Source organism: Quercus robur, chromosome 2 (genome assembly GCF_932294415.1).
Source record: "Quercus robur chromosome 2, dhQueRobu3.1, whole genome shotgun sequence".
Classification (NCBI taxonomy): Eukaryota; Viridiplantae; Streptophyta; class Magnoliopsida; order Fagales; family Fagaceae; genus Quercus; species Quercus robur.
The window spans coordinates 27,294,848-27,321,218 of NC_065535.1; the positions used below are offsets into that span (position 1 = coordinate 27,294,848).

Genomic DNA, 26,371 nt, shown 5'->3' on the forward strand with positions numbered 1-26,371 from the left:
GCAAGGCAAGGAAAAGGGCAAGGTTATCCTTCAGGAGAGGAGGGATTTCAAGCCGGACCATTACAACAATAACAGACCCCGAAGGGATTTTGCTGGGTCGTTTGAGCCTATAGCTCCTCAAGTGGTTAATGTTGTGTTCAGAGAATCGGTGCATTAGGTTTTGGAGAATATAAAAAACGAGCCATACTTCAAGTAGCCGAATAGAATGAGTGGAGGCCCTTTGAGGCATAACCAAAGCCTTCACTGCCAATACCACCAAGAGAAGGGACATACCACCGAGGACTGTAGAACACTGTGGAACCATCTGGAGCAACTGGTCAAGGAAGGGAAGTTGCAACAATTTCTGTACTGGCCCAATGGACAAAAGGACCAATCAAGGTCAGGGGCTCGAGGGAATACTCCTTCAAGGCACCTACTAGGTACCATCAATGTCATTTTTGCTGCGCCTGGGAGAATTGGTTCTCACCCTTCCAGGGTAATGTCTGTAGCTAGGCTACCACCTGAAGACTCTCACTCCGAGTCAAAGAGAGCTAGGATGGAGGTCCGACCATTGCTGAGTTTCTCAGACGAAGACAAGATTGGAACTATCCAACCACATGATGACGCTTTGGTGGTTACCCTCAGAATAAGGGGGTATGGCGTTAAGAGAGTAATGGTAGACCAGGGCAGTTATGTACCCTGACTTATACAAGGGGTTGAACTTAAAGCCTGAAGATCTGACAGTCTATGATTCACCTTTGGTAAGTTTTGATGGGAAAGTTGTTATTCCAAAGGGCCAAATTAGGATGCTCATTCAAGCTAGCTCAGAGGTGGTGGAAGTAGACTTCATTGTGATAAACATATACTCCCCCTACACAGCCATTATGGCCAAACCATGGCTCCATACCCTAGGAGCTATTTCTTCAACTCTGCATCAGAAGATGAAGTATTCGTCAGGAGACTGGATTGAAGAGTTAGTAGGGGATCAATCAATGGCTAGGCAATGCTTTGTGTCTGCAATTTTGCATTAGCTAGCAGCTAAGTCCTCGACCTCTATTGAGGGTGGCTTATAGCAGTTAAAGTCTTTGGTATTACCCGTGAAGGGGCCAGCCGAGGAGGCTAAATATGAAGATTTAGAGAAATTTACTGTAAGTGGTGATTCGAAGAAGTTTTTTCAGGTTGGAGCTTAGCTGCCACCTCAAGAGAAAGAGGAGTTGGTGGAATTCCTCAAGAGGAACGTTGACATATTCGCTTGGAATGCTTATGAAGCTCCAAGGGTGGATCTGAGCTTCATCTGTCATCATTTGAACATCAACCCATCTGTCGTCCCCAGAAAGCAACCACCTCGGCACTCACCTAAGGATCATTCTGATGACGTCAAAGACAAGGTGATGAAACTTAAGCAAACTGGGGCTATTAAAGAAGTGTTTTACCTTGAATGGTTAGCCAACACTGTGGTGGTGAAGAAGAAAAATGGAAAATGACGGGTATGTGTGGACTTCACAAATTTGAACAAAACATATCCTTAAAACCCTTTTCCCATGCCTCAGATCGACCAGCTAATGGATGCCACTGTAGGTTATCCTTGGATGAGCTTTTTGGATGTCTTTCAAGGATACCATCAAATACCTCTAGCTGTGAACGATCAAGAGAGGACAACTTTTATCACACCTCTTGGGAATTACCATTACAAAGTGATGCCCTTTAGTTTGAAAAATGCAGGCGCTACCTACCAGAGGATGATGACTAGGATGTTTGAGCCACGGTTAGGGAAAAACATTGAGATTTATATCGATGATATGGTGGTAAAGAGTAAGGCAGAGTCCGAGCATGTTAATGACCTCGGGAATATTTTTGATATCTTGAGAAGACATAAGCTTCGACTTAATGCTTCCAAGTGTTCTTTTGGTGTTGGATCACGGAAGTTCCTGGGCTACATGGTCATACACCGCGGAATTGAATTCAACCCCAACCAGATTAAGGCAATCAACGATCTGCGACCACCTCGGAATCCCAAAGAGGTCTAGAAGCTTACAAAATGACCGCTACCCTAAACTGGTTCATTTCCGATCAGCAAACAGGTATAGGCCTTTCTTTCAGTTTTTGAGCAAGTGGAAGGGGTTCAAATGGACTGAGGAATGTGTCCTGACTTTCCAACAATTGAAAGAATATTTGTCTCAGCCACCCATCATGTCCAGACTTGAGGTGGATGAGGTTTTGTTTGCCTACATCGCAGTAGCCTCCTACACGGTAAGTTTGGTGCTAATACAGGTTGATAATGGTATACAAAGGCCAGTTTATTATGTGAGCAAGTCACTACATGAAGCTGAGGTCCGTTACTTACCACTGGAGAGGGCCATTCTGGTAGTGGTACATGCTACACATAAGCAACCCCACTATTTCCAATCACACACCGTTGTTGTCCTTACCTAACTTCCACTTAAATCTCTACTTCAGAGTGCTGATTACATAGGGAGAATTGCAAAGGGGGGCATGATTCTAGAGGCTTTTGATATCAAATACATGTCTCGCACCTCTGTCAAAGGTTAGGTCCTTGTCGACTTGGTAGCTAAGTTTACTGAAACCCCATTAGAAGAGAAGGTAAAGGAGCAGAACATGGACGGAAAATCAATTGGAACAATCTCCGTACAAAAGCCTTTATCCTGGAGGGTTTACGTTGATGGCGTAGCAAACCACAGGAGATCTGGAGTGGGGCTAATCTTGATATCTCCAGAGAGGATCACGATTGAGAAATCCCTTAGATTGGGCTTCTCAGCTACAAACAATGAAGTTGAATATGAAGCTCTGCTGGTAGAGATGATTATGGTTCGGAAAATGGGTGGAAAAGCTGTAGATGTATTCTCTGATTCGAGGTTGGTGGTGGGCCAAGTCCAATGAGAGTTGGAGGCTAGAGATCCCAAAATGCAGGAATACTTGAGCCAGATTAGACATTTATAGTCTAGGTTTGAGTCTTTTAATCTATCACAAGTTCCTAGAAGTAGAAATACCCATGCGGACTCTCTTGCCACACTGGCAACATTTTCGGCACAAAGTTTACATTGGGTGATCCTTGTAGAGGACTTATGCAAACCCACTAAGTTAAGAGGAAATGAGATCTGTGTTCATCAAATAAGAGTGGGCCCTAGCTGAATGGACTCTATTGTACTATTCCTTAAGGAAGATGTCTTACCTGAGAATAAGTTCGAGGCTGACAAGGTACGGAGAAATGCTCCTCAATCTTGGCTGTCCGAGGATCAAAAGTTGTATAAGAGGTCCTTTTTTGGCCCCTATCTGTTGTGCATACACCCCGAAACAGTTGAGCTACTCCTGGAAGAATTACATGAAAGAATTTATGGAAGCCACACTGGGGGCAGATCTTTGTCTCACAGAGCCTTCACACAAGACTATTAATGGCCAAATATGCAGAAAGAAGCACAAGACTACGTGAAGAAGTGCGACCAATGTCAAAGATTTGCACTAAACATTCATCAATCAGGAGGAGTCCTCAATCCTCTATCCAGCCCTTGGCCTTTTGCACAGTGCGGGTTGGATATTGTAGGCCCTTTCCCTAAGGCAGCAAAGAATAAGAGGTATTTGTTGGTCGGCACAGACTACTTCACCAAGTGGGTTGAAACTGAACCACTGGCAAATATCAGGAACATGGATGCCAAAAGATTTGTCTGGAAAAATATTGTCACACGATTTGGAATCCCTATGCCCTCATCTCGGACAATGGACTTCAATTTAATAGTAAAGCCTTCAGGAGATACTGTTGTGATCTAGGAATAAAGAACAAGTATTCCACTCCGACCTATCTACAAGGGAATGGGCAGGTCGAGGCTGTCAATAAGGTCATAGTGAGTGGACTTAAAAATAGATTGGACGACGCAAAGGAAAAGTGGGTGGAAGAGTTGCCACACATCCTTTTGACATATCGGACTACTCCTCGTAAATCCATTGGGGAGACGCCCTTTTCAATGACTTATGGGGCCGAGGTTGTTATTCCTTTGGAAACTGGATTCCCCACACTAAGAACAAGTTCTTTCACTCTGAGCATCAACGATGGGCTATTGGAGAAGAGCTTGGACTTAATTGAAGAGCGTAGAAAAAATGCCATGGTCCAATTGGCCTACTACCAACACAAGCTCAAGCAAGGGTATGATGCCAACATAAAGCTAAGGCCACTAACAGTTGGAGACTTGGTTTTAAGAAAGGTTATAGGAACTGTAAAGAACCCAGCATGGGGAAAATTGGGACCCAACTGGGAAGGGTCATATCATATCACATCGGTGGCCGAAATAGGTGCATATTATCTTGAAGATCTAGAGAAAAAGGCTGCACCACACCCCTGAAATGTACATAACCTTAGAAGATATTATTATTAATGAAGGTTTTCTTCACCCTATTTGGGTTTATTATATTGCATATCATGTTTTTTTGCTATCTATCTAAGTATCAAACAGAACTTTAGTCATACCTGACTCCTTGGATCACATACCTTGGGTTAATTGATATCTTTTAATCATTGTACTAAGTATTAAACAGAAATTTAGCTATGCCTGGCTCCTCAAACCACATGCTTTGGGGAAATTAATACTCTTTGACATCTATCTAAGTATCAAACAGAACCTTGGTCATGCTTGGCTCCTCAAATCACATATCTTGGGTAAATTGATATCTTTCAATCATTGTACTAATTATTAAACAGAACTTGAGCTATGCCTGGCTCCTTGAACCACATGCTTTGAAGAAATTAATACTCCTTGACATCTATCTAAGTATCAAACGGGACCTCGGTCATGTCTGGCTCCTCAAACCACATACCTTGAGGTAATTAACATCTTTCGATCATTGATACTTCCTATCATCTTTGACTAGTGTCCGAGCAAAGCCTTAGTTTTTCTCAGACTTTTTGGATTACATACTTAAGGTAAAATAAGTACTTCCTATTGATTACTTAAATATCAAATATGATCAACTACTCCAAATAGCTAAGATCTTCATTGTGGTAACAAACTCAAGTGGATATTCATAAGCATCACTTAAAGCATTTATAGCTGTATACAAGTCATATTATTGGGTATTGTTCTTGAAATTATACCTTGCCGAGATGATGGACTTCATAAATTTCACCTATTTTGCTACTAATCATATGAAATGCGATGAATTTTCCACTACTCATGCAGATTGGTGATAGAGGTTTTACTTTATTACTACTTTCATTAAGTGTTAGATAAAATAGAAATCATATCAACTCCAATATACGAATCACAGGATGAAAGAAAATACTTACAACTTTCATTAATAAAGGCTTTAAGATAAGGCAGATCAAGTACAAAGAGGTAACTTGATTACACATTGTGAAAACCACAACAACAATAACAACAACAACAACAACAACAACAACAAAAAAGGGAAGAGAGCTATGCAAAAGTCTACTTCTTTTTTATTACAATTTTTCCTTGGGGAGGGGCCTTAGATTGCTGGGCTGCAGCCTCTAAGGATCCTTGGTCAGTACCTTTGAGGTCACCCTTAGCAGGAATTGGGAGAGTTGCAAGGACAATCTCCATATTGGATGCCTCATTATCTTTAGTGGGATCCTGGGGAATAGCCGGGGGCATGGTGGCATCAGGGGGCACACCTTTGGTAACCTCGGCCTCTTTCTCATTCACCCCCGGCTGCTCAGCCACCTTTGGAGGGCTGCCAGAGGAGGGAAGGGCCTTCTCAGATTCGCTCTTCTCTGGATCGGCCACCTCTGGAGGAGTGTCTGCCTTAGAGTTGCTGGAGGAAGGAAGGCGAATGGCTTCAGGGTAATAAACATTTTCTGCCTTCCTAAGCACAGAGGAAGCCTCAATCCCAGCTTGGTTGATGGCTTTGTCCCACACTTGGGCGCAGTAAAGCCTACAAACCCCTAGGACCTCGGCCCTAAGGGCATCCTCGGTCTCGGCCACCCTAATGTCATATCCATGTTGCTCGGCCTCCTCCCTGGCTTTCTCTGCCTCCTCCCTAGACTTTTTAGCTTAAGCCTTAGCCTTCTCAACCTCCTCCAATTTTTTCTTCGGGGCAATGATCTGCTCCTTAGAGGCAGCCAGCTAGTCCTCGGTGTTACACCGAAGCACCCTCTGGCCTTCGGCTTGCTTCTCCACAGTGTTCAGGGTAGTGGTGGCACTTTTTCTTTCCTTTTCCTCCTCTTGCAGTTTGCTCTTCAGTTTGTGATTATTTTTTCAGCCATGTGGAAGGCATCTACGGCTGCTATCCTCCTGTCCTCTTCCTCCTGCATTCTCCGATGGGAGTGGTTCACCATCTCCTCAGCCCTAAAAGTGGCTTGGATAGCCTAGAAAGGAAAAGGAGTACAATTTAAAAAAATAAAAAATAAAAAACCTTAACTTAACTTTACTTTACTTAAAATCTTGCTTACCATGGCCAAGTCCCTTTTTAATCCAAGGAAGACTTCATGCTGCCTCATGGATCTGAGGTCAGCCATGTCCTTGGGTAGAAGCAGGGATTGCTTCACCACATCTGCCACATACCCAGTCGTGCCCCGCTGGAAGTCTTGGATGGAGGCATCACTAGGAAGGGGAGCTCCATCCAGCTCCATGTGAGGGGCCCAGACAAGGACCGCAGTCCGGTGGTCAACCCTTCTTTCCCCCTCAGTAGCGAACCTCGTTTGCATCGTCCGAGGTTGCTTAGCCCCCCTTTGAGGTTCGGTCTCTTAAGGAGGTTGTTTTTTCCCAACCTCTATCACGTCTTTCCCTTTCTCCACACTTTTCCTCTTGTGGTAGGCTGGATCAAGTTAGATTGGTTGGACAGGTGGAGGAGTGGGGAGTCTGGTCTGAGGCGCCTTCCCTGGAGCATCCCTCCCCGGCTAAGACTCTAACAGCTCCTAAAGTGTGGACCTCTGTTTGCGTTGGATGCCTATATCAGTAGAGGTGTCCGGAGCTTCTTGGTAAGGACTAGCTGAGGCTAGGGAAGGAGGGCCGAGGTCAACAGGGGAGGTTTCTCGAAATAAGATTTGGTTGAAGATGCCAAATTTGTCCTCGGAATCTGACACCTCTACTACTTCTTCTTCTTCTTCCTCCTTTATCAAGGCGGGATGAGAATAAGTTCCCTCCTCGGCTATATGTTGTAGTGGCTGGGTGACCCTAGGGATGCCCTCTGGAATCGGACCGGTGGCAAGTGTGCCCTCTAAGACTGAACTGGTAATAAGAAACCCTAGAGCGGCTACACTAATCCTTTGTAGACGCAGGTCCTTTGCCTTGATTACGCACTTCGGTGCTTGGAAGGCGTTGGAGATTGGCATGTAATCCAGAATAAGGTGAGCAACCGTTAGTTGTTCGTCTGTGTGAACGAACACTTCAACCTTGAGGATCCTGTCTAGGCTTGCCTGATTCATAAGGCTAAAGTTGGGGACGACAGCGTTTTTGTCTGCAACACCATTAGGAAGGACAAAAAATATCATTAGCATACAAACAAACAAACAAACAAAAAAAACAAAAAACAAAACAATGCGAATTATAGAAAATTTCAAGTACAAGTAAAAGAGAAAAGAAGAACGCAGAAGGTTTAACTTTAAGCGTAACCGTCCTAGATCTAAGACCCCACCTGGCTATCCCTCTCTCATCGGGCAAGGAAGGCCATCGTGCCAATCCCCTGACACGATCAGGAAGTCTTTTTTCAATCCTTTGTTAGATTCAGGCAGGCATTGAATGAGTCTAACTTCGGGGTACCTAGATTTCAGGTAATACCCTTGCCCCTTTAGGTGATGGAGGTTGTAGACCCAATTAACATCGTGGTGGGTAAGTCCTAACCCCATCCTTTCATTGAGGGCATTTACAGATGCTAGGATCCTAAACATGTTTGGGGCACACTAGGTAGGAGCTAACCTATAGGCCCTAAGATAATCCCTAGTTATGGTGCCCATAGGGATCCTCATCCGCCCTCTATGAAGGCAATCATCGGGATTACTTCCTCTCCCTCTTGCCTGTCTTCATGCCATCGTCCCTCTTTACAGTACCTAATGCCTACTCGTGGGAGAATCCTATACTGAGCCCTAAAGTTTCCTATCCCCTCCTCGGAGTCTACTAGACTCTTAAATCTACCCATTTCTAGAAGGGTTTGGAGAGAACTAGAGAGGTTGAAAGGAGAGAATGGAGTCAAGGAGAGGTAAAGTACGAAAAACAGAAAAATATATAGAAAATAGAGTATGGAGATTTGTGAAGACTTACAGAAATAAGGAGGGTATTCTCAGACATACTTTTAATATTTGTAGAGGCATGAGTAAGTTAAGAGAGTTGGCAGGTTCAATGTATAAGCGCTAGAGCTAAGTGAATGCTAAAATAAGATGAAAGATTGATTGAAGTGATATTTATATCAAAGAGAAAGCTACAGAGCAGGAAAGTTCCCGCTCAAGTCCCAGCAGAGTTCTCAGCCGTTGGATTTGCATTGCACCGTAGAATGTGGGGGACATGCGGCCGTAAAAATTTAATGAGGAGCGCATCTCATAAGCAGAAGCGTTAAGAGCGTGTCTCGGGCAGTTAAAGAGGCGTTTACTCAGGCAAAGGTGATGTTTGATAGGCACAAACTGGCTAAGGTGACTTCGAAATCCTCCTTTCTTACCAAGGAGCCAGAAAGAAGAATCTTGAGGGGTTATTGTAGGGATATTGGGCCTAGAAGTTTGTTATCTGTTTATATATTGGGCCTGTGGCCCAATTTGAGGACGAGGGTTTGTCCGAGGAGGAGATATCTTTGTCAGAAGAGACTGCGTTAGTAAGTTGATAGATTAGTCTTGGTCATAACAGTTCAAGAGGTGGGCCGAGGATAAGCACATCCTCGGCTAACCAATGCCGAGGTCTGAAAAGATTGTTTATCGTCCAGGGTAATGTTCCAGGAAGTTCCGTTGGCGTGGATATGTATTGCAGTGACATCAGACAGGGAGAAATCCTAAAAATATCTTAGGAGAAAGCTGCTGCCTCCGCATTAAATGCACTACAGTATTCGCGCATTGCATGAGACACTGTCTAATTCTATCTAAAAGCACATTAGCTGAAAAATACTCATAACCCGTTTTTCTGGTTCAGTTCATTCTGCTGCTTCTTTTCTTTTCTGTTTCATTTTTTGCTTAAACTGTTTTTTATGGGGGGTTCCAAATAGCAACCTAAGTGCTTTCGGAAGTTGTTTCATGTAATGTTGAGGGGTGAATTGATTCCACTGGTTTCCATTTCTTATGGTTGAAAAATATCAGTATATGATCTTAATATAGACTTTTCAGTTCATATGGGCCTCTTGTCAATATTTTGACCGAACATACCAGTGGACTTACCAAACCATAGAATCAACATGGCAACAAGTCAGATATAAAACAATCGGTCTAGGATAGGACAACAGATTATTTTTTTTGTCAACTCTAACGTGGTTTTCTATCCATTTTACATTAACTTACAATTGTGTCAAAGTTAAGGTAAAAAAAAAATAATAATAATAATAATTTGTGGTCTAAGATTTTCTCATGTGGAACTAGTTCATGTTCATAGGCCATTTGGGGAGGTAAAATAAGCAGAAAACCAGCCAACAAAAATGAATCAACAAATCATTAGTTAACATAGCCCAAGGAATGAAAAAATAAGAGAAATTTACACAAATTTTACAGGCAAGAGTGTGAAAGGCAGTAACAAAGTTTCTGTTCACAGTCGACACACCTCCATTCCCCAACCATATGTACTTCAGAATTTGTCTCTCATGCATCCCGAGTCCCAGACTGTTTTTTCACCATTAATGGTTTACAATTCAAACCAAACAACAAAAATCCCAAAATAACTTTTAAAAGAACATATAAATAAAATCCCTCACCCCCCACATTTTAAATTTCCAAACAAAATTAAGTTTCAAAGAAATATTAAACCCTGTATTAAAAACAAAGAACCCTGTTGCTTATTCTGCAATTCAATGCCCTCCCAATTGACAGGAATTTACACCCACCAGCCACAAAGGTATTTGCTTAATTAAGCTTAATCTGACGATGGTTTGGTCTTGGACCTGTAGAGGAGCTTCTTCTTCTTGGAGGTTTGGTTATCAAAGGTAAGCACCACTTTACCAGGCCCTCCTACTTTGAAGCTGTTAGAGATCACTGTTTCATCAGTTGGGGCAATCTTCCTTGACTTCTGTACAATCACAGTGTACCCGCCCTCCTCGTCCGGCACAAATTCAGCTCCATAGCTGACATCCCAACCAACAACTCTGACTTCCCAAACCAGCATGCCAGTCTACAAATTTCAACAATTCCCAATCATAAATTACATGATATACAGCTAATTATAACACTGTCCATTAATTAATAAATTTTATTTATTTGATCAAAGGTAGGCCTGGCTAGTACCTCAGTATTAGGGAATTCAATGGTCTCTTTAGATGATGGTTTGATTGTATACTCGGTAACAGGGTCTTCAGTGGTGAATTCTTGTTCATCCTCCCTCTTCAGCCCACCATACTGAACTGGCACTTGCTCAGGAGCTATATATCTGTTTAATTAACCAAACAAGTGGATCAATAAGAGAAACAGGCCCAATTTTAAACCTTTTCCATTTCATTCATTTCACGATTAAGATTTTATGTCTCAGATCTAACAATATACATACTGTCTCATGTTAGATTTCTTATATATTTAATAACCATGAAATGAATCCATATACAAAGGTAAAGAGAAAGAAATGAATGAATGAAGTAGAGTTTATTACTTGAAAAGTGTTTCAGCAGACTTTGATGGGCCTGCAAATACAAACTTGCTCTTGGTCCTTTGTGTCAGGAATGGACTAATCATTCTATTATAAGCAAGGTACCACCATGGAACGTTGATAAACACCTTCAATAACCAAAAACCCCACCAGTCAATAAGAAGATCAAAACCCAGATTTAATTAAACAATTTAAAAAAAAAAATTTAAGGAAAAATTAATATTTATGTACCTGTTTAGCTAGGAACTCAGGGTAGTTATCCTGAAGCAATTGAACAGCCAACTTGGTGGCCTGCCAGAGCTCCCTCTTGCCAATTCCAAAGGAGTTTTTGAAATCATTGACCTGAACAAAGGAAGAGATGCCAGTAGGACTGAAGTCAAGCTTCCTAATACTCTTCTCCAAGAACTGAATCCTCCATTTAAGGAACTTCTGGCGCTTCTCATCAGTTGAGAAAGTATTCTGATACAAATCCTTGTTCTGGAACTCACTGAAGGCGTTGTAGCAAACAGGATGGCCTTTTTTGTCATATCCATGAGTGAAAGCCACCTTGTCCCAATCATTACCATGGTCTTGCTCAAGAAGAGCATCAATTTCGAATTCCTTGCGCCAACGGACCGTGTTCTTTATCATAGTGAATGCATCCTTCACCTTGTAATCCCTGGCTCTAAGGAATTTCAAGAGAATTACATCGCTTCTCTCGTCCTGAAGAAGCGGGATTCCCCAGATTGAGACTTCTTCGGGAGCTGGAGGAGGAGTGACTTCTTCTTTAGGTTCCTCTGTTTCTGTTGTGGGCGGAGGAGGAGGAGCCGAGACTTCCACTATGGTCTCTTTGATTTCCTCAACAGTCTTCGCACCATCCTCATCGACAATAGAGGTCTCCTTTTCCACAACAACAGCAACAACCTCTTCAGTGGGTGGTGGTGGTGGTGGTGTAACCTTCTCTTCTTCTTCTTCTACTTTTGCTTCAATCGTAATCGAGGACGAGGCTTCTTGTTCCACTTTAGGAGTCACTAAAGCAATCAACTCTTTTTCTTCTTCTTCTTCTTTTTTGGCTTCCGCCACTTCTTCCTTCAATTTTGAAGCCTCTTCTTTCACTTCTTCAGTTTTTGATTCTTCTTTCACTTCTTCAGTCTTTGATTCTTCTTTCACTTCTTCAGCAGCAACAGGAGACTTTTCCTTCTCCTCTTTCTTCTCTTCCTTTTTCTCTTCTTCTTTAGGTGGTGGTGGTGGTGGTGGTGGAGCAGTGAACTCGTGCTTGTTAAGGGCATCTTGGATGAGCTGTTTCAGCTCATCAAGTGCCTTCTTTTGTAAATCAGGGAGCTCCCCAACTACATAGCTTTCTTCCTTGAAAGAATCCGATTGGGCAACATTAACTGCTTCTTCTGACGGTTTGGTTTTTTCCTTTTCCTCTATCGAAGTGGCTTTTTCTCCCTCCACCAATTCTTCAAAAGTAACAGGCTTTTCCGGTGCTTCTGGCTCCGGCTCTGGTGCTGGTGCTGGAGCTGGTTCATTTTCTGTGATGGGTTTCTCAGGTGGGATCACTTCCACCACCTCCTCCACTACCGTTGATGAGGCTGCTACTTCTGGCGCTGGCTTTTGATGCTGTTCCTCAGCCATGGAAGAAAAAAAAAACTATATGTTTCTTTGTACTTGTGTTTGTGTTTGAGTTTTGGGCTGGGTTTGAGTTTGTGTGATCAGCGTATGGTGTGTATGTATAGAATAGCAGAGATTGTTGGGGGACAGTGGAAGGGCTTAAAAAAGGAGGAGAGGTGTGTGTGAGAGAGAGAGAGAGAGAGAGAGAGAGAGAGAGATTGGAGTTTGGAGAACGAGCAAGAAGACGGTTGTTGTTGGCTTTCTTGTTGTTGTTGATCCTATGTGTAGAACCAGTCTGTCAGACCAGTTTGCCAGCCAGTACACCACTTCGTTAGTGGGCCCAGGCAGCCTAGGGTTATTCATTATAAACAAACAACTATCCTCTTTTATTCTTTTTTTTTGGGTTATGTATGGAATTTACTGCCTTTCAGTTTCACCGCGCTATTCTTTTTCATTTCTTTCTAATAATTCTCCCTCTTTTTGAGTTTCAAACTTTTAACTTTGCCGTTTGTTTCTACTTTTTTTTTATTTTTGGCAAAATTTAACTACAAAATCATGGGTAACTTAAGGTTATAAATTATTCTAATAAAGTGACACATGTAAAAAATTATATGTGCACTACACATGGTTAATTAACTAAACTTAACCCAATAAACACAAGTTAACCACACCACCTATTAAAATAAAAACCTATAGCATATATATCTCTCTTATTGAGATCTCAATAACCCAACCCCACCAATTACCCAAACTCTCTTCTCCCTCCACTGGTCACCCCAAAACTCTCCTTTGTCTCCATCATTGGTCACCCTCAGAGGCTCAAACCCTCCTCTATCTCCACTGCCTGCCCACCCTCAAACCCTCCTCTGTCAACACTTTAGCCTTAATTTATTTGATCTATTGTGAGTGATAAAGTTTGTGGTTCAAAATGCTACCACTTGTTCTGCACTTGTTGTGTACCATATCACTAAAAATTGTTCTGCAAGCTTTGAGCCTAACGATGTCAAACTAGCTAGTTTACATTTGACAAAGATAGAAATTTATTTTACGAAAACCAAATCAATGGTATAAGAAAAAACACTAAGACCTGGGTAAAACATCTAGGTAATTAAGACCTCAAAGGCTAGAGCAGCCCATGAGGCTCAATCTGGTACATGACAAAACAAACTAGAAGGAACAAAAGGACAAAACCAGAGTCTAATTAAGGGTTTCTTTGAGATAAAGGAGGCTTTGAGGGTGGGCTAGCAGTGGAGACAGATGAAGGTTTAGGGGTGACTGGTGGTGGAGACAAAGGAGAGTTTGGAGGTGATCGGTGGGGCTAAATTATAGACTTACAGTCCTACAGAGATGTTAATGCAAGAGAGAAAATTGGTATTCGTATAGGGTTTTTTTTTTTTTTTTTTTTTTTTAGGTGGTGTGGTTAACTAGGGTTTGTTGGGTTAAGTAATCATTTGCAACGCACATACTATTTTTTACACATGTCAGTTTATTAGAGTAGTTTGTAGCCTTAGGCTATAACTGATTTTGTAACTAAATTTTGTCATTTTATTTTTAGGTTAAATTACATAATAAACCTCTAAAATTTGGGGTTTTTAAATTTGATACCCTAAAATTTTAAAATTTAAATTTTACACCTAAAAGTTATATCCTTTTTTTAGATTTTTAGTAGTTTTTGCTTTTGCTTATTTGTAGTTTATGAAGTATACTAGTTGGTCCAATCAAATTGTAACACAAATTATTTATTACATTTTATGGAATAATATAATTTTTATAAGAAATACTTAAACTAAATCTTAAAATCAAGTCAAATTAAATTATAATTATAATGTTTACATTTCAATATTTTTACGGAAGAACATGATGTACACCTTCTCCCTTAAAGAACATATTTGGTTGTCAAGAAAAATCTCAGTTTCTAATATTCCTAGGAGAAGTTTAAGGAGTAAGGGATATGCAGAAGGTACCCGATTCGGATGCCAATCCATGGAATCCTAGAGCTATAATAAAAGAGTCTCTATCGAAGTCATAAACCCTACCTGATTGAGAGCTAACAGCGGAATGTGAGGATCCTTCCATATACCAAGGTGCCACCACCTCACAAAATTTTGGTACTAAGGGCGTGGTGTCAAGTCAAGAGTTCAAACTGTTCATAGCCCAACCTAGACAATGCGTTTTTATGCTTTTTTCAACAAATAATCCCTTCTCTTGGTTTCCAAGAAAACGAAGGAAAAGCACCAACTAACCCACCAACGAAAACCCATCTGAATCCAAATTAAAATCAAACTTCAACCCTAATCAAACTCCAAATCATAAACCCACTGGAATTGAAACTCCATTGTTTTAAAAATTGTATTGGCCTAGCCGTTTCAACTAGTCTAATCGAGAACCAAACCTAGAACCTATTTGGTCAAAACCGGGGAAAAAAAAATCAAAATTGGTCAAGAACCAATAAAAACTAGGAACCAATCTTTGTAGACACCTTATTTTGTACCTGTTAATAAATTTTGGTATTCGGCCCCAATGATGAGCTTGGCATACGCCAACCTAGGGTAATTAAAGAGTTCTCAATAGTTTGGAGGTAATCATAACTCAAAAGTGCTCAAATCGCTCTAAAAATAATGCTAAAAAATGACATTTTCTCATTATTTTGATTGTAAATTTTTATGCACAAATAAGTTTTTGCATAAACATTAAGGAAATAAATAAAACAACTAACACATAATATGTTATGATACTGAAACAACATACTAATGCATTAAAACAACAACAAAAAACATAAAAGAAACAAAAATGGAGGAGAAGAGTATGAATCGTGGGAAAGATCCACATCTCCTCCTCGTAGCACTTACAATGATGCTAATAACTGGTCACATGGCTGAAATTGACTACCGTAGTTGTGTGTGTGGATGAATGATTCAAATGGTTTTGTTATGGTTGGTTGAATGACCCTAAGTGGTGTGCTAGCTAGCTTGAACCAATTAGAAGTTTTGAACGCGAATGAGTAGGAGATTATCTTCTAACAAAAAATGGCTAAAGATTAATCCAATACTCACATTTTTTTCCCTTCTAGCCTAAACTCTTAGGTTTTTAATTTTCTGGATGTATTTCGACAGAGTTTCTGTAGCTGTAAAAAGTCTAACCCTTTTGATGGTGAAAGTGGGGTTTTTTTTTTTATAGGAAAAATTGAGGTCTAGGGTTAGGTTAGACATTTAGGCAGCTAGTTAATCAAATTGGTTGTCCTAGATTCTCACCAAAATGGAAATGGCGTGATTTGAGGCTTCTGTCCAGAAGGTGTGTACGCCACATATTAGGTACGTACACATCATATACCTAGCATACGCTCCTTTTGTAAGTCTCAACTAGATTAGGTCAAAAATAAACTTTTGGGCTTGGTTCTTGGGCCATAGTTAGGCTTGAGCTTAGACTATATTGAGCCACTTTTCGGTTTACATGTTCATTGCGCTCAACACACGATGCTGATAATTTTAGTAGCGAATGATTGTCTCATCATAGGGATTGGGGAATTCGGGTATAGGTTAGAACGAAATGGGGTATCTAAAGCCAACTTCGTTTCCTCAAGACATCCTCTCACAAGGATCATCTTAATCCAATCTATTTTTGTTTGGAAAATGATAGAAAATAACGAAAAGGTTAGTAATATACATTGTCACAAATTGTTTGGATTTCAATTATTAATTAAAGTGCTTTAGGTGGTGGACGCTTGTGCAAATGATCTAATTCAATCAAATTGACACCCAAGTAAATTGGAGTAAAGTGCATATAAAAATGTCACTATGACCAACTATTCTTTTACTCAATTTCATAATATACTGATTTGATGCAAAGTGGTAGGTTGCAAGTTGCACTAATCAACAGCGGACAAAAATGTTAATAATTTAAAAAGTCATGTATATCTTTTTCTTTTTTTTTTGAGAATCCAAGTCATGTATATCTAATTTCATAATTTGTTAATAATTTAGATTTATTTATACACAAAAACTAAAAAGCATGATGTCACTTTAAATTTATTTGATAAGAATGCGTGTTCCCATCGCAACTCAAAAACTCGACCTTATCGCGAGAACTGAGTTGTAGGCCGCTGTAAAAACTAAAAAGCCCGCTGGGAATGGAATAGACATGTATGTCAAGGGGAAGCTGTTTTTGTCTTCTTAGTCCTAATGGGGTCCACGTTGCCTTTTTTTTCTTGTCATGCCAAGCAAGCCAAGGCCTTTTTTTTTGTTTTTCTGTCACTTTCTTCCTAAGTCTTGTTTGATTAAAGAAATCAACATTTTTTTAAATGTAGAAAACAGGGGTTACGTAGTTTCAAAAAAAGAAAAAAAGAAAAGAAAACCGGGGTTACGTGCTAGAGGCATTTTGTCGGAAATTGGAACTAGTATTAGGGGGCTTAATAATAATACTAAAAATAATAAATACTTGAGTTTATGCTAAAATAAAAAAAGAATAATAATAAGTACATGAGTTGTGCTGTGACTTTCTGGAGTTAGGTATGCATGTTTGTAGACGCTTTTCGGTGACAGTGCTGGCCTGGCAGCCAGCGTTGGGCGTGGAAAAAGCTCCAAATACTGTTTGCTGTTATCTTTGTTGTTGCTGCTGTTGTAAATTAAAAAGCAGTGACAACCCTACACGTTCACGGCAAATTGGTTGGGCCGGTTGAGCTTTTTAAAGATTAAATATTATGCTGGGCTGGCTTTTGAATTTTGTTAATTAATAATTTTGGGCTGAGCTTTTTTTTGTAAACTTTTTTTGAAGCGAAAGTATTGGACCGGGCTGCTGAGTTTTTTTAAATTTTCAAACAATTTATTTCATGATATATAGAAATTACATTACTGTGTTTACACTTTACACAGTAAACACTAGAAGCAATGAAGCAAAAATCTTTCGTTACCTTTCGTTACGATTCTAAGCTAGACTTATAAGATAGTGAAATATCCTCTCACATTCAAGGTAGATCCTACTTTAAATTTAATGAGTGAACCTCACCATAAATGTGAAAAAAAAAAGTATTATTCTCCGTACTTCAGAAATACCTAAAAATTATTATTATTATTTTTTTCTTGAGAAGAATTACTTGAAAGGGAAAGTACCATAAACAATTAAAAACATAATAAACACAATTTATTTATAGATCCAGTTAACGAGTATCCTTAAAGCATTTTTAATAGACCATTTTATGATATTATACAACTTTTAAAGGAAATATAAAAAGTTTAGTTACTTTTTTTTTCTTTTCTCATAAAATGTTTCTAAAAATGTTTTCTAAACTAATTGCTTTTAACCTTTTTATTTATTTAATGGTATTGAAAATTTAAAATAAAAACAAAAATAAATTGCAAATACAAAATACCATCTCAAATATTCCTTCGTAATAAACACTATCTCTCACTGGGTAAACAAAACAAACAATATACACAACAAACATACCTGCTGCATAAAACTTATACAATCTCACACACACTACCATCAAAACAACAAGAGTTCTATTAAAATATAGACTTCGATTACAATGCACAATTTCTCATCTTGAAGCCTAGGGTTTGTTCTGTTATTCCTTTTGTTACTCTTTTATTTCCTATTTTCTACTTGTGCTGCATCAATTGGATTTTAGCTCTGAATTTGTGCGGTGGGGAGTGGCATTCTGAAATTGATGCTTACTTCGTGTTTTTGGTTCAACGAAAGGGGATTTGAAAAGGAAATTCATGATAGTTTGGTTCAAATTGTTGCCACCCCCAAAGAAGAAAAATTGTTCCCCATTTATGATGTTTCATGAATTATTTCATAAGAAAAATCTTATTACACACTCGTTATTGCACACTCTAATTGAAATTGTGTTTTCCAAACACAATTGCAGTTCATGTGATAGTGTGTGTATGATGGGTGTACAATAACAAGTGTGTGATAATTATTACCCTATTGGCCTATCATAATCTTTTACTAGAGGAAAATGAATGATTACAAAAGATTCACCTAAATAGAGCACATAGAAATTAATCTATGACAGTTTAGCTAAAATTGTTGTCACCCCTCAAGAAGAAAAACTATTCCCCATTTATGATGAGAGAGAGAGAGAGAGAGAGAGAGTCATAGTGCCAAATTTAAGATATATCAAATGAGAGTATGTAAACTTGCTTTAAAATGTCATAACATCCCAGTAACATTGAACCTACCAACATCCCAGCTTAGTAGTACAATTACATATTCGACTTTTTGGATAATTATGGAAAATATGTGTTAATAAATTTTATTTTGTCCTATATTTATGTAAAAAAAAAAAAAAAAATCTACCTGTTAAAATGTGAGTTGGATTCTAACAAGTAATAACAATCGATTCTTCTCTAAAATTGTTTAAGAAAAAAAAGGACCAAATTGAATAGCACTTCCCTCGTGAAGAGGGAGAAAACTGGAGATGATAGATCAGATTAGATGGATGGACTGCTAGACAAATAGGCTAGTAGTGGACGGATACTATGTGAACGGACGAAAGGGTGGACGGACATAAAGGTCACATGGCACTCAATTGATCATTATGTGGTCTCCAAGAAACCCAAAAGGGAAACGGCTTGCGCCTCACGATTAACCCTAGTCCATAGAGTCCTAATATGAGTGGAATTCTAACATAAGAAGGATTCTAGAATATACGCTCATTAATGGAGATCTTCCCTATAAGGAAAAGACTTGTGACGCAAGTCAAGGGAATTCGATTCTATGCCATTATAAAAACCCAAAGACCCTCAGAAAACAGGTACGCATAATTTACCCTAGCTCTAACACTCTAGAGTTGTAAAAAGTTCTAACTTGACCTTCAGAGAGTATTTGGCCGACACCACACCGGTGCTCTCTGTTAGGTTTTCTCTTTTTATTGTGCAGGTATTGTTTCGAGCATGCAAGTACTATGTGGCTCACTGGTGATTTTTCGGCATCATTAGTTGGTGTCATTTGTGGGAAAGACTGCAACTTGTAAGCCATACAAACGCTTCCTGGACAAAGAGTTGCATGGTACTTACTCGCTCGATGGCGACCACCAACAACTTTCAGGGAGACGAGCCGCAATCCACTGCCCTAGAGAGGTAGGTCTAAACCCTAACAACAGTAGTGGAATGCCTCACCAAACAAAACCAAGACCTAGAGGAATAGCTACGGTAGAAAAACGCAGCGATGGGTACCCAAGAGGAAGACCAAGAAAGTACCAGTACTGAACAAAGAAACCAAGAGGGGCCGGAGAGTAGTAACGCCCCGAGCAGACCGGAACGACAAGACATGAGCCGTCCATCCATCATTAATACGGCTCTACCTCACATTGTCGCGAAGATGCAGATGATGAAAGAACGGATGGACCTCATGATGAACGAGCTCAGGGGTAGAGTATTAAGTGACCTCAATGATCTAGTCCATTGGACCGATTCACCATTCACCATGTCCGTCAACTCCTTCCCCCTACCACAAAAGTTTTGCATGCCGCAGATAGAAAGCTACAACGGAGCCAAGGACCCTCTCAATCACTTGGAATCATTCAAGACCCTAATGCACCTTCAAGGAGTAGCAGGCGAGATCATGTGTAGGGCCTTCCCTATCACATTAAGGGGTCTTGCAAGAATTTGGTCCAGTAGGTTGGCTCCCAACTCCATCAGCACTTTCAAGGACCTAAGCGCCCAGTTCGCTTCACACTTTATCGAAGGACATAGATATAAGAAGTCAACTGCATGCTTAATGAGCATTAGGCAACAGGAGGATGAAACACTGAGGTCTTATATAGCATGCTTCAACAAGGAAGCACTCTCGATTGATGAAGCTAACGACAAGATCCTCATAGCAGCCTTCACGAATGGGCTACGAAAGGGTAAGTTTTTATTCTCCTTGTACAAGAATGACCCGAAAACCATGTCGGTTGTGCTTTACAAGGCCACCAAGTACATGAATGCTGAAGATGCACTGCTGGCCCACGAGGAGAAACCCAAGAAGAGAGAGAGGCAGGAGGATGCTCGGCAGGATAGGGGTAGAAAGATGGTCAGAACAAGAGAAAAAAGAGATGATCGACAATCAAAGCCTCCAACAGGGAGGTTCACAAACTTCACCCCCTTGAATACCCCGATTGATCAGGTCTTGATGCAGATCAAAGATGAAGGAGCCTTGACATTCCCCGGCAAATTGAAGGGTGATCTCAGCAAGAGGCCAGGGATAAATATTGTCATTTCCACTGAGACCACGGTCACGACACGTCCGATTGCTATGACTTGAAGCAACAGATAGAGGCCCTCATTAGGTAAGGAAAACTGCAAAAATTCGTCGACAAGGAAGGAATAGAACAAAACCAAGGAGCACCAGCCCGAAGAGAAAACGAGCGACCCAGGCCACCCATGGGAGACATAAGGATGATCATAGGGGGCAGTACTTCTAGTTCCTCTATGAAGGCACGTAAGGCATACCTACGGATGGTTCAGAATATTCAACTAACAGGGTATGCCCCGAAAATGGCGCAGGTCGAAAATCCCATAATTAGGTTCACGGAGGAAGATGCCCAACATCTCCACCACCCATATGATGATGCACTCATAGTCAGCATACGGGTAGGAGACTATAACACCTACAGGGTGCTAGTAGACAACGGAAGCTCCGCTGATATCTTATACTATCCAGCCTTTCAGCAAATGAGAATAGAGAAGGAACGATTGGTCTCAACCAATACCCCGCTCGTAGGATTTGGAGGAACAAGGGAGTATCCACTAGGTGCGGTCACCCTACCAGTGACAGTCAGAGACTACCCTCAGCAGATCACGAAGGACGTGACCTTCCTAGTCGTTGATTGCTCGTCCGCATACAATACCATATTAGGACGTCTTACTTTGAATTCATGGAAGGCCGTAACATCGACCTACCATTTGATGATCAAGTTTCCCACCGAATGCGGGGTAGAAGAAGTAAGAGGGGATCAGGTGGCAGTGTGTGAATGCTACATTGCCATGCTAGAGATGGATGATCATCAGTAAACCATGTGCATAGAAGAACAACGAACAACAACGGAGCCGGTAGAAGAACTAGAGGAAGTGACCCTTGATGCCTCAAGGCCCGAGCGGACGAATAGAATGGGTATGTTGGCTAGTCAGCTGGTACGTCAAGCACTCACAACGTTTCTAAGAGAAAATCAAGACGTATTTGCCTGGAGTCACGAGCACATGCCCGAAATCGGCCCCTCAGTCATCGTCCACGGATTGAATGTGTCGCCCTCATCCTCTTCCGTTCGACAGAAAAAGCGAGTATTCGCTCAAGAACGAGACAAAGCAATAGCCGAGGAGGTTCGGAAGTTACTGGAAGCAAATTTCATTAGAGAAGTGTACTACCCTGATTGGTTGGCAAACGTGGTTATGGTAAAAAAGGCTAATGGAAAGTGGAGGATGTGCGTAGACTTCATGGACCTCAATAGAGCCTACCCCAAGGACAGTTACCCGCTCCCACGAATAAATACCTTGGTAGACTCAATCGCGAGACATCGGCTTCTGAGCTTCATGAATGCGTTCTCAGGATACAACCAGATCAGAATGGAGGAGGCTGATCAAGAAAAGACTTCTTTTGTTTCCAACCAAGGACTCTTCTGCTACAAAGTGATGCCATTCGGGTTCAAGAACGCAGGGGCAACGTACCAGAGATTAATGAACAAGATGTTTGCACACCAGAATGGGAAGAACATGCAAGTTTATGTGGATGACATGCTGGTGAAAAGCTTACGAGAAGACGAACACTTGAGCGACCTCCAAAAGACCTTTGACACCCTCCGAGCGTCTAACATGAAATTAAATCCGAATAAGTGTGTGTTCGAGGTTACTGCGGGGAAATTCCTGGGATTCATGATATCCCAAAGGGGTATCGAGGTCAATCCAAAGAAAATACGGGCTATAATGGAGCTAGCCCTACCGAAGATGGTCAAGGAGGTGTAAAGCCTGAATGGCAAGATAGCAGCACTAAACAGGTTTGTCTTAAGGGTGACGGATAAATGCTTACCCTTCTTCTGCGTATTGAAGAGACCGTTTGAGTGGACAGATAAGTGCCAGCAGGCGTTCAAAAATCTAAAGTTGTATCTTTCATCTCCTCCATTACTCAACCCATCCAAGCACGGGGAAGAACTCTATCTGTACTTAGTCGTCTCGCAAGCCGCTGTCAGCACGGCTTTGGTAAGAAAAGAGGATGGGTTGCAGAGACTCGTTTACTTTACAAGCCGAGGATTTCGAGGAGTAGAAGAAAGGTATCCCCAGATGGAGAAGCTGGCGTTCGCATTGGTGATCGCAGCACGAAAACTCAAGCCATATTTCCAAGCACATACTATTGTTGTCTTAATGGATAAGCCATTGAGAAGAGCCATGAGTAGCCTCGAAGTTGCAGGACAGATGGCGTTGTGGGCAGTCAAGTTGAGTGAGTTCGATATACGATATCGTCTGCGTACTGCTATAAAGGGACAAGTGGTGGCTGACTTCATCGCCGAATTCACTCTCATGGAAGGCCAGGGGGCAGAAGTGGTTCCACAGTGGAGCATCCATACAAACAGATCTTCAAATAAGCAAGCAGGAAGGGCCGATATGGTACTCCACACCCCGGAAGGAGATAAGATCGAGTGCATGATCCACCTGGACTTTCCTACAACCAATAATGAAGCAGAATACGAAACTTTGGTGGCAGGATTGGACCTCGCAAGAGCAGCAAGAACTGAAAACATGGTCGTATACTGCGACTCCCAAGTTGTAACCAGTCAGATTAATGGTAACTACAAATGCAAGAACGAAAGAATGAAGAAGTACCTTGAGGAGGTGAAGGGTCAAATCGGCAGTCTCCAATTCAAATTCGTCCAAATCCCAAGGGAGGAGAACAAATGTGCTGATCGTCTAGCTAAGGCCGCCTTAGCAGAATACATGCTTATCCTCGATCAGGTACTATCCTTCATCCCAATTTCTTCACTTATAGATGAGGTTACAAGTGTGTAGGAGATAGGTGCTGAAAGTAATTGGACCACGCCATTACTCTCCTACCTAAGGAACGGCATGCTGCCAGACGGGAAGGACGCCGCCGGAAAATTGAAGGTCCAGGCATCGCGGTTTGTTCTAATAAAAGACGTTTTATACAAAAGAGGTTTCTCCCGCTCATACCTAAGGTGTTTGGGCCTCGAGGAGGCAGATTATGTCATGAGAGAGGTCCACGAAGGGATCTGCGGGAACCACTTAAGGGCATGATCGTTGGTGAACAAGCTGATTCGAGCAAGATACTACTGGCCTACTATGCAAAAGGACGTGTAAACTTATGTCAAAGCTTGTGACAAATGCCAGAGATTTGGCAATGTCATCAGACAACCGTCCGAAGAACTCACCCCTATAACGGCCTCGTGGCCATTCGCTGAATGGGGATTAGATATCATAGGCCCTTTCCTAATAGCAATCAAGTAGCAAAAGTTCCTAGTAGTTGGCATCAACTACTTCACCAAATGGGTGAAAGCAAAAGCCTTAGCCACTATCACAGAGAAGAATATTTGGAATTTTGTTTGGAAAAACATCATTTGTAGATACGGAATACCAAAGGTGCTTGTCTCGGACAACAGAAAGCTATTCGACAACAGCGCGTTCAGAGACTTCTGTTCGGAACTAGGAATCAAGAACCACTACTTGTCACTAGCCCACCCACAAGCCAATGGACAGGTTGAAGTTACGAACCAATCCTTGTTAAAAATCATCAAAATTCAGATTGAGGGGGCAAAGGGCATATGGCCAAACGAACTACCAAGTGTTTTATGGGCATACTGGACAACAGCAAGGACACCTACAGGGGAAACACCATTTCGACTAGCATACAGATGCGAGGCAGTCATCCCAGCAGAAGTGGAGCTCATAAGCTACCAGGTGGAGAATTATGACGAGAATAAGAATGATGAAGCCATTCGCCTGCAACTTGACCTAGTAGACGAGGTTTGGACAACAGCTGAGCAAAGGTTGGCATGATACCAGAACCTCATGGCAAAGCACTACAACTCCAAATTCAGACACAGAGACTTCCAGGTCGAAGACCTTGTTTTGAGGAAGGTAATGGGAGCAGCTAAGGATCCTGCCCAAGGAAATCTCGGCCCCAATTGGGAAGGGCCTTACAAAGTCACAGCATGGTAAAGAAAAGGCACCTACCACCTTAAGACACTAGATGGGCGAGAATTGCAACATCCATGGAATGCTGAGCACCTACGAAAGTACTACCAATAGAGATGACGACACGAAAAGCAACATCCACTAGACCTCCAGTTTACTTTTAGTTTAATTTTTTGCTACATTTTTCCAGTTTTTCAGTTCACTATTTAGACAATTTATTTCGCTACAATGATTTTTTTAAGTATCTCTTTTTAAGCTTCTCCCTGGAAAAATTACTCTCCTGCGAATAAATGACTATAATAAGAGGAGTATTCAGATATGACTAGTGTTTTTTCTACAAAATTTTATCAAGTCCATAAAATGGATGAATTCACTCCAGGAGGGTGAAAGTATTAGTCCAATAAGTGGACGGATTTACCACGAAGTCCAATAAAATGGACAGTTCAACCCAGGAGGCTGAAATATTCTAAATTACTTGAAAATGACAAATTATTCAAGTCCAAATGTGGACGGACTCATCCTAAAGGATGATAACTAAAAAGTCCATACAATGGACGGATCCGACTTAAGGTTGGATTGAAATTACTAGTCCATAAGTGGACGGATTCAAATTAATATTTCTAGTCCAAAAGTGGACGGACTCATCCTAAATGATGATAACTATAAAGTCCATACAATGGACGGATCCAAATTAAGGTTGTATTGAAATTACTAGTCCATAAGTGGACGAATTCAAATTAATATTTCTAGTCCACAAGTGGACGGACTCATCCTATAGGATGATAATTGTAAAGTCTATACAATGGATGGACCCAAATTAAAGTTGGAATAATATTTCTAGTCCATAATTGGATGGATTCTGATTAATATTTCCAGTCCACAAGTGGACAGACTCATCCTAAAAAGGATGATAACTATAAAGTCCATATAATGGACGGATACAACTTAATGTTGATACTAGTCCATGAATGGACGGACTCATCCTAAAGGATGAAAACTATAAGGTCCATTTAGTAGACGGACCCAACATGAAGTTGATTTACCTCACTAATCCACAATTGATCACTATAGTGGACAAGTTCAACGTAAAATTAACACTACTTATTCATTGGGGGATGAATCCATCAAAAAGATGGTCTTATTTAATCAACTACATGTATAAAGCCATAAAAGTAGACGGATAAATAAATATTACTTAAAGAAAAATGTTCGATGAAACAAAAAGTTGTTCTCTAATATCTTTACAAACCACCAAAAAAAGAAAAAACTACATGATCTGGGTAGGAGTTTCGTTCTTCTCTTCAATTGTTAAGTCCTCAGGATGACGGGCTTGATCAGCGTCCTGGTTGACTTAGCCATCAACAACATCTCCTCCGTCACCATGAGGATCGTTGGCCAAGGTATCATCAGCGAAAAGTTCATATGTACTCTCGAAGTGGACGGGCTGAAATGAGGTTTGGTCTTGGGTGTTGATGTTGATATGAGACAAGTCCAGGTCAGGAAAAGAAGTCTTGACTTGACGGAGAGCGTCCTCAAAGTCTTCAGCAAATGAGCCTCCAAGCTTTGCCAGAAGGGCGTCGGAGTCGTGGTACTCTCGTACAGCTTCTTCCTTAGCCTGACGTAGCCAGTCCTTGGCATCATGGATTTCCTTTTCCTTGTCTTGTAGAACCTGCTTTAATTGCTTCGTCATCTTCTCAAACTCATCCTTAGCTTGCTCCACCAAGGCAAGTTTCTTCTCCTGAACAACCTTCCAAGCCCTCAGCTCGTTCAACTCGTCCTCTGTCAACCTCGCCTTCTCCCGTATACGATCCAACGTCGTCTCATGGTTGAGGCAACGACCCATCAACCCCTTCATCATAAGCATTGTCTGAAGACGGATGAGTTAGTAACAGGGAAGTTGGCTAGAAGAAAAAGTCAAAGTAAACGGTTACGAAATTACCTAAG

General features: G+C 41.1%; 2 protein-coding genes across 2 annotated transcripts; one reads left to right on the plus strand and one right to left on the minus strand.

The window, feature by feature from the left end:
- Positions 1–205: 205 nt before the first annotated feature.
- Positions 206–1,010, plus strand: LOC126696954 (uncharacterized). Its single transcript, XM_050393732.1, has 2 exons — positions 206–649; positions 708–1,010. The coding sequence occupies exons 1-2, from the start codon at positions 206–208 to the stop codon at positions 1,008–1,010; spliced, it is 747 nt and encodes a 248-aa protein (XP_050249689.1).
- An 8,580-nt stretch (positions 1,011–9,590) lies between these two features.
- Positions 9,591–12,541, minus strand: LOC126713130 (patellin-3-like). The gene is made up of 4 exons (XM_050412785.1): positions 10,938–12,541; positions 10,710–10,834; positions 10,352–10,493; positions 9,591–10,238 (listed from the first exon to the last, which is right to left on the minus strand). Exons 1-4 carry the CDS (start codon positions 12,321–12,323, stop codon positions 9,984–9,986), a joined length of 1,908 nt encoding a protein of 635 aa, XP_050268742.1. The 5' UTR covers positions 12,324–12,541; the 3' UTR covers positions 9,591–9,983.
- Positions 12,542–26,371: the final 13,830 nt, after the last annotated feature.

Coding starts and splice junctions, on each gene's coding strand:
- LOC126696954 (XM_050393732.1), top strand. CDS start 206: ATGAGTGGAGGCCCTTTGAGGCATAACCAAAGCCTTCACTGCCAATAC. Junction 650..707: donor GGGGGTATGGCGTTAAGAGA/GTAATGGTAGAC, acceptor TTGAACTTAAAG/CCTGAAGATCTGACAGTCTA.
- LOC126713130 (XM_050412785.1), bottom strand. CDS start 12,323: ATGGCTGAGGAACAGCATCAAAAGCCAGCGCCAGAAGTAGCAGCCTCA. Junction 10,494..10,709: donor TCTGCTGAAACACTTTTCAA/GTAATAAACTCT, acceptor TTAATTAAACAG/ATATATAGCTCCTGAGCAAG. Junction 10,239..10,351: donor TTGAATTCCCTAATACTGAG/GTACTAGCCAGG, acceptor TGAAATTTGTAG/ACTGGCATGCTGGTTTGGGA.